The sequence below is a fragment of the Dermacentor silvarum genome, chromosome 11 (genome assembly GCF_013339745.2).
Source record: "Dermacentor silvarum isolate Dsil-2018 chromosome 11, BIME_Dsil_1.4, whole genome shotgun sequence".
NCBI classification, from domain to species: domain Eukaryota; kingdom Metazoa; phylum Arthropoda; class Arachnida; order Ixodida; family Ixodidae; genus Dermacentor; species Dermacentor silvarum.
The window spans coordinates 44,675,410-44,688,139 of NC_051164.1; the positions used below are offsets into that span (position 1 = coordinate 44,675,410).

Genomic DNA, 12,730 nt, shown 5'->3' on the forward strand with positions numbered 1-12,730 from the left:
CCAATCACGAAGTGTCGTTCTCTTGGCAGACTATAGAACGTTAGCTTTCTTTTTTGCATAATGATCAATTCTACTCTTACACTTCTTGGACTGTGGTGCTCAATGATGTTTTGCAAGACGTCTCCAATTTCACTCATTCGGATAATGCAATCTGAAAATCGCAGGACGCTCAGATATTCATACTTCAGCAAACAGCGCAAAAATGGGACACAGAAAAAAAACTCAGCGACCGAACCCTGGCCATCCAGAGTGCCCGGACCGTCAAGCACGGCTTGCCGGTCCCTTCTTCTCTGGACCTCAATAAAGTTATTTCACTCACTCACTCACAGAAAAAGAACTCACGACACCAACGCTGACTTCCAACTGATTTGTTTATTACGTGAGCGCGAAATATATAGTCAGAGAAGCATGAGTGAAGCATAAATGGCGTGACAAACATGAGCAGAATGACTTGAGGTTGCAGGTGGGCCCACCTGCAATCGTTCGATCATTCCGTGAACACGATGCAAAGTGACTTCGCCATGAAGACCCGCTAGTGCGTCCTGCCAAGAACAGAGCTCCTATCGAGCCGCTGCTCAAGCTAACGCTGTGACTGTGCGGAGTGTGCCGCGTAGGCCTGTAATCTGTTGATTTCAGTGAATTGGTGCCAAGGTGCCAAGAAGGTGCGAAAACTCATTAAGCCATAAGACTTGCTTATTAATAGCATTTATTCAACTCTTCAGAATAGTTTATTTATGCTGTTGTCGTCTGATTCTCCTTCACCAAAAAGAGCAGGTTTTGTTTGGATGCATTGGAGAATGAAGTGGACAGTGGAACGCCTCAGCGAATTCTTTCAAATTTTTCATAGCCTCGTTGACCCTAAAAATAAATAACAGAGAGGTTTCATGATTTCTAAGTAAAGACAAGAGATCGGCATGCAATATCACTGCCTGTAAAAAACGCTTAGTGAAACGGAAATGACACCACGGCACATGTCATTGGTGCAATAATGAATATCTTGGAATAGAGCTTTGTTGTATACTAATGCCCAACTGTAATGTTAAGTTTACTTGTATGTCACTTAAGAGATAACGCCCGGAGAGACTAGCTTTACCGCAATTATTTTTCTTAGTTAACTTAGTTTTACTAATGCGAGTAATCACACCTAGAGCAGATAAATTGTAAATGATCAGACTTCATTTTAAAGTCATTTCACTGTAAAAGACACGAAAAAATCGCAACTTTTTTCTACACCATGAGAGGCATTTCTTCGTTTGTATGTTTTTTGAAAGCTTTCACGAGCAGTGGAATCAACCACTGAACAGGGGTTAATCTATATAGTTATTCTTGCATTGCTAGCTCGCGCAGGCTACGAATAGACTTTCGTCACTTTCCACTCAGTAGTGAAAAGTGATGACGTTTGCATGGAGTGAAATGAAGATCTATTACTGCCACTAACCTGTGCACACACATTTTTTTCGGCGAACTATCGATCGCATTATTCCTGGCGTATATCTGTGATTTTTGTTGATGCGACCACATAGCCACATTGAGCGTGTTTCAAATTGTTGACATCATTTAGCCTTTAAAACTATCACAAGTTCACGGGACAACTGAGACCACAATCACTGCGTTATTTGCGCCAGTCTGCTCAGATGAATTCAGCCTATTAGATCGCAGTACATTTGGGTAGAATTCAAATAGTTTGCACCCTAGCACGCGTCACATATCGTCCTTGGAATTTGTACAAAAATGAATGAAGGCAGTTACACAAGTTCGGTCATTCAGAGCGCCAAAATGTTATCCTCGTTTCTTTCAGTAATGGCAGGAGGCATGCAAATACAGTTTAGGTCAAAAATTTAAAGTAATGCATCATTGAAAGCGCCCAATAAGTCGCAGTCGGATGGCGGTCGAACTACCATGATACATTTTATTGCCACTGACTAGCAACTAAAGGCAGCATAATATAGAAAAACGGTAATCGTGAGAAATATCAGATTATGGCATAATTTGAGGCGGATAGCTGTAGGTGGAGTTAGTTTTCATTTCACAGGGCACATCAGCCTTGCTATGGCGTGTGTAAACATTTCTATGGTTTACCATTTGTTCGCAGTGAAACTATGCTTCTTAACTATTTCGGAAATCCCCGCTTTAGCCTGCAGTGCTTCAAAGACACGCCTCGCAAACGGTGGTGCCGACATCAGGGTAAATGGTATGGCACGTATACGCTGCTGCCAACTGCCTCGGAGATGACATAGGTAACGAGAGATGCCTGAAAACAACTGCTTGAAAAGTAATGTTTCGCTCTAAAATTCCCTTGATAAAACTAATCGATATACGTAGCCAGAATACTCAAACACGCTGCAAAACTTACTTACTCATGTACGTTCTGTGATTGCTACAAATTGCCAAGTTTCTTTTAGTTCTTAACTAATTTATGCCCTCAACTCAAACTGATTTCAAACCATGGACTTGATCGCGGACGCGACATCAACCTATATATGTCACACACATAACCACTACGTAGCCAGTATTCACACGACAGCGAAGAAAAACACAGGACAACGGTGACCTTGCTCTCGCTCATCAGTGTGTGGCTGACGGCGCCAACGTGTCGGAACACAGGAAGCGCTCACTCACCGCCATTGAGGCAACAATTTATGTAGACGCTTGGTGCGCGTCTAGCAACAGCGGAGCTGTTCAAGCTCTTTCTTAGGTCACGTAGTGCTAACAAAAGTTGTGGGCCGATCCTGGAAGTAGTGCAGCAAGCGCAATTGCACTTACCGCTGTGAACCAGCGAAGCTGTTTAAGCTCGAGGATCGTCTGTCGAGTATACGCCGCAAAACCTCCATCTGGCGATGACGTCACCGCGTGTCCCCTAGCAAGGCTTCGCCCCAGCTGCGCCAACTGCGCCGAGCCTCGCCACAGCTGCGTCAGCCTTGACGTCATCGCGCGCGCCTCATCGCTTCGCCTTAGCTTTGCCGAGTCATCACGTCACCGCGCCGTGCGGAGTGGTTGCCGCGGCTGCGCAGACACGGAGCTAAGCCGTGACGTCACTGCGCCGACCCACGGGATATAGAGCTCCGCGTCACCGCCGCGGTGACACCAAAGCCCAACCGTCTCCGCGCCGAGCACATCGCTGTGAAGATGGGGAGGCCTAAGAAGGGCGTCACTCCCGAAGAAGAGGAAGCGCAGCGCGAAAGCCACCGCGCGGCTACTCGAGAGCGAGCGAGCTGACTTCGGCCCGATCCCTAGTATCGCGCCGCCAAAGCGGCGGCGAAACGTCGGTGATTCGCAGAAGAACTGGAGCTATGAGCCCGCGAAACCGAGCAAAAGCATTTGAGCGTCCAGAAGCCTCCAGATACATTGAGGACCCAGTGTTCGTTGCTCCTTGGGCTGTCGATGATTTCTGGGTGATCTTGCGCAAAACGTGGCCGAGTCTCGATGCATAACCTCTCTAAAACTTGGCCAAACCGAGATAAAGGTCGCCAACTTTGGTGTTTGCCCAGTCTTTGCTGCCCCTAATTTTTTTTATTTCAATGAGTGAAATTAACTGTATTGAATGTCGTGCTTAACAGAATAAAGCGTTTAGTCACCATTATCTTGCTATTTTAGCCAACAAGAGCTGCGGTGATTTCGCTTTCGCCCGTTTTGTAAATTGTTTCATGGTTACCCAGTACGATCAGCAACAACGGGAGAAATTGCATCTTGCTATGCGCATTATGGTAAATGAAATTGGATTTTGCACCGTCTTTGGAAGGCAGCTTATATATATCATAATATAGATCTGTGCCAACTTCGATATTCACATTCAATTACAAAGGAGATGCCTACACGATTTCAATAAACAACCGCTAGCTGTTTTGAAGAACATTGTTGCATCTAATGGAGTAACGTGGAACTTATCGCCTCCACAAAACAAGACTTTGATTTAAGACATCATAATGTTTTACAAAAATTGAGAAAAATGTGGTAATTTTGAAAACATTAACGAACAATGCTTACAAACCTATAACTCGGCATCAGAAACAGATATCGTAGTTCTTTAAACATCTCTTATAGCAACTCATGCGGAAAATATTGATTTCATTGCTTAACTGAAAATGTTACATTGTTTACAATTGCTTTGTTAAAACAGCTGGCATATTTCAGGTTCTTGTATAATATATTCCTGTTGTCCGCTTTTCAGGACCTTCATTAAAGTTCTTTGTCAGTCTGTCTGTCTGTCTGTTGTCCGCTAGAACTGCCTTACTAAGTTCCGTTTCAAAATTATGATATCGTTTTCAATTACTAAGCTAAAGAGTTGGAGGCTTGATGGTTTATTATTATTTTTTTCTATATTCAACCTTTCTTGCAAAGCAGAATGATCAAAATAAGAAATTTGCACATAAAGCCGGAAGAATTATATTTTTTAGTGCAGCTAAAGCCGATCTTATCGCATTCGGTGATGTGAATACCGTGCCCAACAGACTAATTTCATCGTATGCGTGTATTAAGTACGAGCGCTCAAGGTAATGGTCCCTCTTAAGCAAGCTTGTTTTGCAGACAGTGAACATTTCTAAAGACTGTAAATTGAGCAAACCTTGTTGAGGTAGAAAGCTCTGATTTGTTTATTTAAGGTGTCATATTCACATTTCTTTTGACGTAGATCTACGCCAGGGACACAGTCTATCAGCAGACTCCAAAACTTTAGATTTGAACCCACCACGCATACGATCTCAGTGATGTTTATGGACTTCGAACACATGAATCGTCTTTTCCTCAACTAGCCTCACATCGTCACCGCACCCTCCCTCGCCCCCAACTGACAACGTCCACACTCGCTTACCTCATCCTCACATCTGTTTATTGCAGAGTGATCAGGAAAGGCTACGCTATGAGGCATGAAGTGGCCTGACACCGGCGAAAAAAAAAACTGAGAGCTAGTGGGGCTATACTTATCCAGGTGCAACCAAATTAGGAAGGCCAACAAAGCTTCATTAAAGTCACTCCCTCACCAGAACAGGAATTGGCCTCCCTGGTGCAGTATTCGGCCACTACCTCCCTCATGACTCCTACCAATAATTGAGGACCTTAACCGAGAATGTGTAAGAGTGGGGTTGAAGATTAGCATAATGCAGAAGGCAAACAGAATGTTCAATAGCCTGGCAAGGGAACAAGAATTCAGGATCGCCAGTCAGCCTCTAGAGTCTGTAAAAGAGTACGTTTATCTAGGTCAATTACTCACACTGGACCCTGATCATGAGAAATAAATTTACAGAAGAATAAAATTAGAGTGCATACGGCAGGTATTACCAAATCCTGACTTGAGCTTACCGCGGTCGTTAAAAAGAAAAGTGTACAATCATTGCATTCTAACTGTGCTAAGATATGGGGATGAAACTTGGAGGTTAACAAAGATGCTCGAGAACAAGTTAATTACAGCACAAAGAGCGATGGAATGAAAAATCTTAGGACTAACGTTAAGAGACAGGAAGAGAGCGGTGTGGATCAGAGAGCAAACGGTGATAGCCGATATTTCAGTTGACATTAGGCGGAATAAATGGAGCGCGGCAGGCCATGTAATGCGTAGGATGGATAACCGGTGGACCATTAGAGTTACAGAATGAATACCAAGAGAAGGGAAGCACTGTCAAGGACGACAGAAAACTATTTGGGATAATGAAGTTAGGAAATTTGCAGGCGCAAGTTGCGGAAGCAGCTAGCGCAAGACAGGGGTAATTGCAGATCAGAGAGGCCTTCGTCCTGCACTGGACATAAATATAGGCTGATGATGATGCTACGATGCGTTACGAACTGGGCCGATACCGAAGAGGGAGCAATATGGGGCAAACTGGCACACTGTCAAACTTAACAAATTGTGGAAATGCACGTGAAGAACGCGAAGGGTAGTTTACATTTCGCTACGCTGTGTCGACTAGATAGGGAAGTGAAGAAGTTTGTTTTAGTTTTTTCGAAATAGTGTGCGCCTTAGACACTCTTCCATTTTGTTAGTAGTTGTGCACAACATGGCCCCGACGTGCAGTTTGGAGAAAATCTAGCCGCATTCATGCTTTCAAGGTTTAGGGTCGCATTCACCATAAGACGCAAACGCCGATTTTACACAAAAACCATCCATGTTGATATTTGGTTGCGAGTGAAGCGTGCCGTTACAATATTATATTTGGTGCTTTGATTATTCCTTACTTGTTTGCTTTTTCTCACTACATCTTTTATTTTTAAGTACTGCACCTTTTTAAAAACCCCCGCAATGGGTTACTGCTAATGAATGAAAGCATGTTAAAGGCCTAGAGCAGACCTTTAAAGAACTCTGAATACAGAACTCGTTACAGATACCGACATATTTTGATTCTGATGATGTTGAAATAAAACCACTAAGGAACAGAAAGTGGAACCAAATGAATGTTTATGCAGGAGGGCACTTCGGGAAGCTAGGTAAACCATGCATCTTTGCGGCAATGCTTCCTTCTATGTAATGGTAAAAGAATACAATTAAGATATCGCAATCAGCAGAGAATGAATAGGAGGGATTGTTGAATGCCTTTTGTATTCAGTGTGGCTGTTTGCGGTTGCAAACGTGCTGGAGAATTACTTAGCTTCTCACACTTTGTTGACTCTCCCTGCCATGGTGCCCTAACGAAAATAAATGCTAAAAATATTAGGTAGTATTCGCTAGAATAATTTCATTTGAACAGGTACTACTGCTACAACCTCACGCAATACAAAAAGGTGAAAAGACATAATTTCGTTTCGTTTGAGGTCTACTGAAAATTTTGTGAGAACAAAAGTAACAGTAATAGGGCGGTGAAACCACGCACGCTCATTTCCTGACCCGATATGTTTCCTTACCTGGTTCGCGCAGGGCTGTATGATGCGCTGCTGAAATCGGAGCGGATAGTCATGTGGTCTGCTATTCTGCACATAGTCTGTAGAATTAACACAAAAGCAATAGAAGGCATTGTAAAATGAATTCAGAATGTTTTGATCGTATTGAATATAATTTGTTTAGCCAATCACAAACCTACCCTAGCATTCGAAATGAAGAACAGCTGTATTCCGGTGATGTTCTCTAGACCTGCTAGACGAGTGTCTATCCCCGCACATTCTTCTTGAAGTACGTTGATATATGCCTGGAAATAAAAGGGAGAATTACTGAGTTATGTTATTAATACCTCGAAGTTATGTAGCCGTGGCATTGCTTCAATTTTACTTCATTTTATAGAGCCTAATTCTTTAACAATCTTCAACGTGAGTGGTAGCCGACGACAAAAACAATGATCAGAAAGGGTGTAAGGATGATTTTTAAAGTGTGGACGTATTATATGCCCATGCCCATAGTTTACTTTGTCCGTGATAAGGTCTAGCAATCCTGGGCTGCTGCTCTTATTATTTGAGGCCTAGTGTTGCAACAACACTTCTGTGTTTCGGTGCGTTCTTTCAGCTTGCTTCTACTCTTTTACGCCGTTTGTCACAATGAGCCTTAGAAGCAAAATTTCAAGGCGAGGGGAATGTAACAGAACTGCTGTCGACCCATGCCAGCTCATGGAAAACCGATGGTGTGAACACTTATACGGTTTTGAAGACGATGGTCTTTCTTGGGCTACCAAAATGCGGAAAACTTTGTCAGTCTGTCACTCGATTCAACAGCCCGGCCAAAACCAACCAAACTACTAGCACTGGCGGCACGGGTTCATACACGTCAACATTATACAGCGCAAAGGGAACCTCAGGCCTATTTGAAGCAAAATACGCGTATATGTACATACCATAACATATTTACGATAGCACGTGGGACTGGGATTTACGTTAGTAAATGAAACATGAACGCGTTAGAAATGGTGTCGAGGAAACTGAAGCCGCAGCTCTGTAGCCGGCTTTAAGCCAACAGTAATAAGCGGTCCCAACAGATGGCGCGAGAGCAGGGCGAACGCGGAAAATTTGAATTGAATTCAGCAAAACCTCCATTGCATCCATCATAGCAGGAGTGAGGGGAGGGGAAGACTGTGAGGGGTGGGAGGGGGGAGAAGAGAGGGTGTTACGTATCTGGGGCGGCAGAAGACTGTCGTCTTTCGACGTCATTTGCAGCCGAATTTTTTGTCAGCTCATTTATCCTAAGTGAGAACAAAAGTCTATAGGGCATGATACAGCAGCTGTGCGCATTTTTGGATGACGACATGGAAACAATAACGAGGAGCTCTGTTAACTCACCATTTCCTTCACTTACTGACGAATCTTTTTATTGATAACTTATTTAGGTATCATCTTGTACATTCTGAGTTGCAATTTTTCAAAGCATATGCATTGTTGTCTCATTAGGTCGATATATATGTCACATTAGAATTTTCTGAGACTACAAGTGCCCGCGCATTCGTGTTTGAACCCTCTGAGTCGAACATCTCATCTGCGCATGGCGCATGGCTTTCCTCGTTTCGTCGTCAACAAGTGTCATCATCATCAGCCTATATTTTATGTCCGCTGGAGGACGAAGGCCTCTCTCTGCGATCTCCAATTACCCCTGTCTTGCGCTAGCTGATTCTAACTTGCGCCTGCAAATTTCCTCACTTCATCATCCCATCTGGTTTTCTGCCGACCTCGACTGCGCTTCCCTTCTCTTGGTATCCATTCTGTAACCCTAATGGTCCACCGGTTATCCATCCTACGCATTACATGGCCTGCCCAGCTCCATTTCTTCCGCTTAATGTCCGCTAGAATATCTGCTATCCCTGTTTGTTCTCATATCCACACCGCTCTCTTCCAGTCTCTTAACGTTGGTCCTAAGATTTTTCGTTCCATCGCTCTATTTGCCGTCTTTCACTTGTTCTAGATATTCTTTGTTGACCTCCAAGTTTCTGCCCCATGTGTTAGCACCGGTAGAATGCAATGATTGTACACTTTTCTTTTCAACGTCAGTGGTAAGTTCCCAGTCAGGATTTGTTAATGCCTTCCGTATGCACTCCAACCCAATTTTATTCTTCTGTAAATTTTCTTCTCATGATCAGAGTCCCCTGTGAGTAATTGACCCAAATAAAAGTACTACTTTACAGACTCTAGAGGCTGACTGGCGATCCTGAATTCTTGTTTCCTTGCCAGGCTATTGAACATTATCTTTGTCTTCTGCATATTGATATTCAACCCAATTCGTACACTTTCTCGATTAAGGTCCTCAATCATTTGCTTGTATTTCGTCTCCATTGTTGCTGAATATGACAATGTCATCTGCAAACCGAAGGTTGCTGAGATATTCACCGTTGATCCTCACTCCTAAGCCTTCCCAGTCTAAGAGCTTGAATACTTCCTCTAAGCATGCAGTGAATAGCATTGGAGAGATTGTGCCTCCTTGCCTGGCCTCTTTCAACAAGTGTACCTTGAGCTTAATGTAATATGGCTGGTTACTAATAATTTAACGCGAAGACGAATCAGCTTATTATCGCTCCGCGGTAAAGAATCGACGCTCCATTAGCGAGGCTTTAAAAGCGGGCTTGTAGGGGAAGAGCGTGAGGGGTGGGAGGGGGGAGAAGAGAGGTTGTTACGTAACTGGGGCAGCAGAAGACTATCGTCTTTCGACGTAATTTGCAGCGAAGCAAGCAGATATACGGCCAATTTTTTGTCAGCTTGTTTATCCTAAGTGAGAACAAAAGTCTATAAGGCATCATACAGCAGTAGCGCGCATTTTTGAATGACGGCATGGAAAAAATAATGAGGAGCTCCGTTAACTCAAATACTTATCTCTCACTATTTCCTCCACTTACTGACACATCTTTTTACTCATAACTTATTGAGGTATCATCTTGTACATTCTGTGTTGCAATTTTTCAAAATATATGCATTGTAGTCTCATTAGGTCTAAATATATGTCACATTAATATTTCCTGAAACTACAAGTGCCCGCGCATTCGTGTTTCAACCCTCTCAGACGAACACCTCACCTGCGCATGGCGCATGGCTTTCCTCGTTTCGTCGTCAACAAGAGTACCTTGAGCTTAATGTATTATATCTGCTTACTAATAATTTAACGTGAAGATGAATCAGTTTAGTATCGCTCCGCAGTAAAGAATCGACGCTCCATAAACGAGGCTTTTAATGCGGGCTTGTCGATGGGCTGGCATTGCACGGGCGCTTGATTTTAATCTAAAACCAAGCGCGACAGTGAAGCGCAGTTAGCTGTTTTTCACATCTTACACAATGTGAACTGAATTGCTCGCAGGAGGGCCGTGTAGTAATACTAGTAATTACAAAACACGCAGCCTAAACTTTTCAGATTCATTTGGGAGGATTATTACTTATTATGCTTCACCAGAAATGTAACAGTCATCAGCACATAAACTGAACTCTTAAATGGTATAGTTTACATATTGCTTATTCGCGTGTTAGCGGTATCTATTACTTGCATGTATTCACTATTACTAATGGATTGGTTTTCGAGACTTAGTATTTATTCATCATTTCTTCCAAAAGGTTGGCAGAGGTTAAACCGGTTTCATCCGGAGCTGCGGTCACATTATTAAAAATACATCAAGCAGGTTTCCTAAATATTGCATCCTGTATAGAAATATTTTCTTGCATGGAACCGTATCATGCATCAAGAACACTCCTAAAGAAAATAAGCACATGCAATACTTTGATGGTATGTGTCATTAGCGTAAGAATGTTAGTTATTACTTCGTCGAAAATATATCAGATGGATTTTTAGGCAAGGCATTTTTGGAACTCACTGTGAAAGCCATCTGAAGGCCACTGTTATCAGCGACGTCGTCGGTTGACGGTGGGTTAAAGTATTTGCGATATTCTTCCTGCAGTGGAAGGCATGTAATAAACATGCAGTGGATAACGTTAGATGGATGTCGTAGGGTGAATGCGTCACATTGGTTTCACCATTATATGTTTTAAACTGTGAATCTTGTTCGTAAATGAAGTATTGATTACTTGCCGACAATGATTTTTAACAGCGAAGCTGTTTAAGCTATCTGTAAAACCGTGTTCGTCGACCGAAAAAACCTCGCCTGTGGCCCGATCGTGGAGGTCGTATAACACCATGCAAAGCAGCTCTTAGCATAGCATAGCCATGCATAGTGTAGCATAGCATGGAACTGCCGTCCGCGCTAAAGACTGCCGTCCGCGCCGGCAGGCTGATCCTGAAGTGTGCGCCCTACCTAACCCGACTTAACCGAGCTTAACCCGTATGGCCAGAACCAGCTAGGTGCCTATCAGCACCGCTGTTTCTTTAGCTATGCGCCACTAGTGCAAGCTACGCTAATTTTTGTAACATATCTCTATACCTGCGCAATTTAAAATGGAATTTGCTGGCGCATGCAGCTCAGGTATTGCATAATAGTTCTTGCTGCCTTGTTGGGAAGTATTCAGTAAGTGTATGCATTTTAATGTTCTGGGTATAAATAGAAAATACGTTGTAACTCCCATTAAGTTCCTAAAAGAAATCCGTTTTGCGTTACAAATTCTTATATCATACAACGGGAATACTTTAAAATGGGCCTAAATGGAATTCAACTTGTCTCATTCGTTTAACTACAAGCTGTCTTATGATACCTCGTGAACAAACGCCCGGCAAGTAGCACTTTACAAATGGCGACTACTCCTACAAGTAATACGTACTGACAGTCAATAATACATACACAAGTTCTTTCTAGGAAGGCTAAGCAATATTCAAATTTAGTGTGATGAAATCAAAGGACGGTTCCTTCTGTGTCATGCCATCAATGGTGGCGACAATGAGGCGATGAGTGATACGTAGTAGTTCGTCGCTAATAAGCAAATCGTAATAAGTAATCGTGGCTGGAAAATTCAAATGAGCTCTCGCTACAAGCATTATCAATTTTCAGACCTTGAAAAATTCAGTTACCCATGAAATTGCGGTATGACAAATTGAGACTAAGAACGCTCCAAACCAAAACGAAAGTCTGTAGCACGCGCATAGCTTCACCCTTCAGGTGTCATTTCTGCTTACGTCACAGATTGGCGGCAAGCCAGTAAGATGTCGTTCTATGCGCATAGTGCGACATAGTCATCGAGAGAGTGGATCGGCGTACCAACGGTTCCAAAGTACCGCGGCTTAGGTTCCAATGCGACGCCACATTGCGAATGCTTGAAATGAAATTTTCGCTCATAGCATAATCCGCTAGATGTTACTTGCACTGCATGAGTCCACAACTTATGCATCTAATTAAGTACGAGAGATTTGCTGCTCCAGACATCGAAACCCACTCATTTCTTTTTCTCTGAAGCGCAAAGGCCACACAGTTGATGCCACTACAAAGCATAGTACATTGTTATAGTGCGCAGAATCAAATAAATCGATGTAGAAGCACTTTATTATGATGAATCCTATTATCAACTTCACAGTGAAGACCACAAATAACGGCGACCCATAATTTCTGGCAAAAAGAATCATCCATCGCCTAAAGACAAGTTTGTCTTAATGTAAGATACAACCTAAGTATTTGTTACTAAAATATTTACAAATAGTACTACACATCCTTGAAGTCAAAGCAGTTTACCCAACAAGAGTATTGTAAAGATCTCACCGGAATTAGCTTTTCGTTGGCCGCTTTGTACTGCTCCTTGAAGCATGGAGTCTTGCTGTCATATATTTCAGAGTATTTTTCTGGGATAGACCATATACATCCTGGGCGGTCGACACAACTTTGAAGACCTATGGCAAAGAATAGAAACTAATGTGATGTCTAAATGAATAGGCTGATTTGCACGTTTATGCATACATTCAAGCTGAAGACTT

At 42.8% G+C, this 12,730-nt stretch overlaps 2 protein-coding genes across 5 annotated transcripts in view; one reads left to right on the plus strand and one right to left on the minus strand.

Moving 5' to 3' along the window:
* LOC119433758 (neprilysin-1-like) overlaps positions 1 to 12,730 on the plus strand; it is a 741,141-nt gene that overhangs the window by 471,651 nt on the left and 256,760 nt on the right. The gene's annotated exons all lie outside the window — the stretch shown is intronic.
* Positions 702 to 10,764, minus strand: LOC119433760 (membrane metallo-endopeptidase-like 1). The gene is made up of 4 exons (XM_049659313.1): positions 10,692 to 10,764; positions 7,005 to 7,109; positions 6,829 to 6,905; positions 702 to 858 (listed from the first exon to the last, which is right to left on the minus strand). Exons 1-4 carry the CDS (start codon positions 10,701 to 10,703, stop codon positions 759 to 761), a joined length of 294 nt encoding a protein of 97 aa, XP_049515270.1. The 5' UTR covers positions 10,704 to 10,764; the 3' UTR covers positions 702 to 758.

Bases quoted from the DNA above. Each gene is read 5' to 3' on its own strand.
- LOC119433760 (XM_049659313.1), bottom strand. The intron at 6,906-7,004 runs GTAGGTTTGTGA...TTAATTCTACAG, and splicing joins TCTTCATTTCGAATGCTAGG to ACTATGTGCAGAATAGCAGA. The intron at 859-6,828 runs GTAAGGAAACAT...ATTTATTTTTAG, and splicing joins TACAGCCCTGCGCGAACCAG to GGTCAACGAGGCTATGAAAA.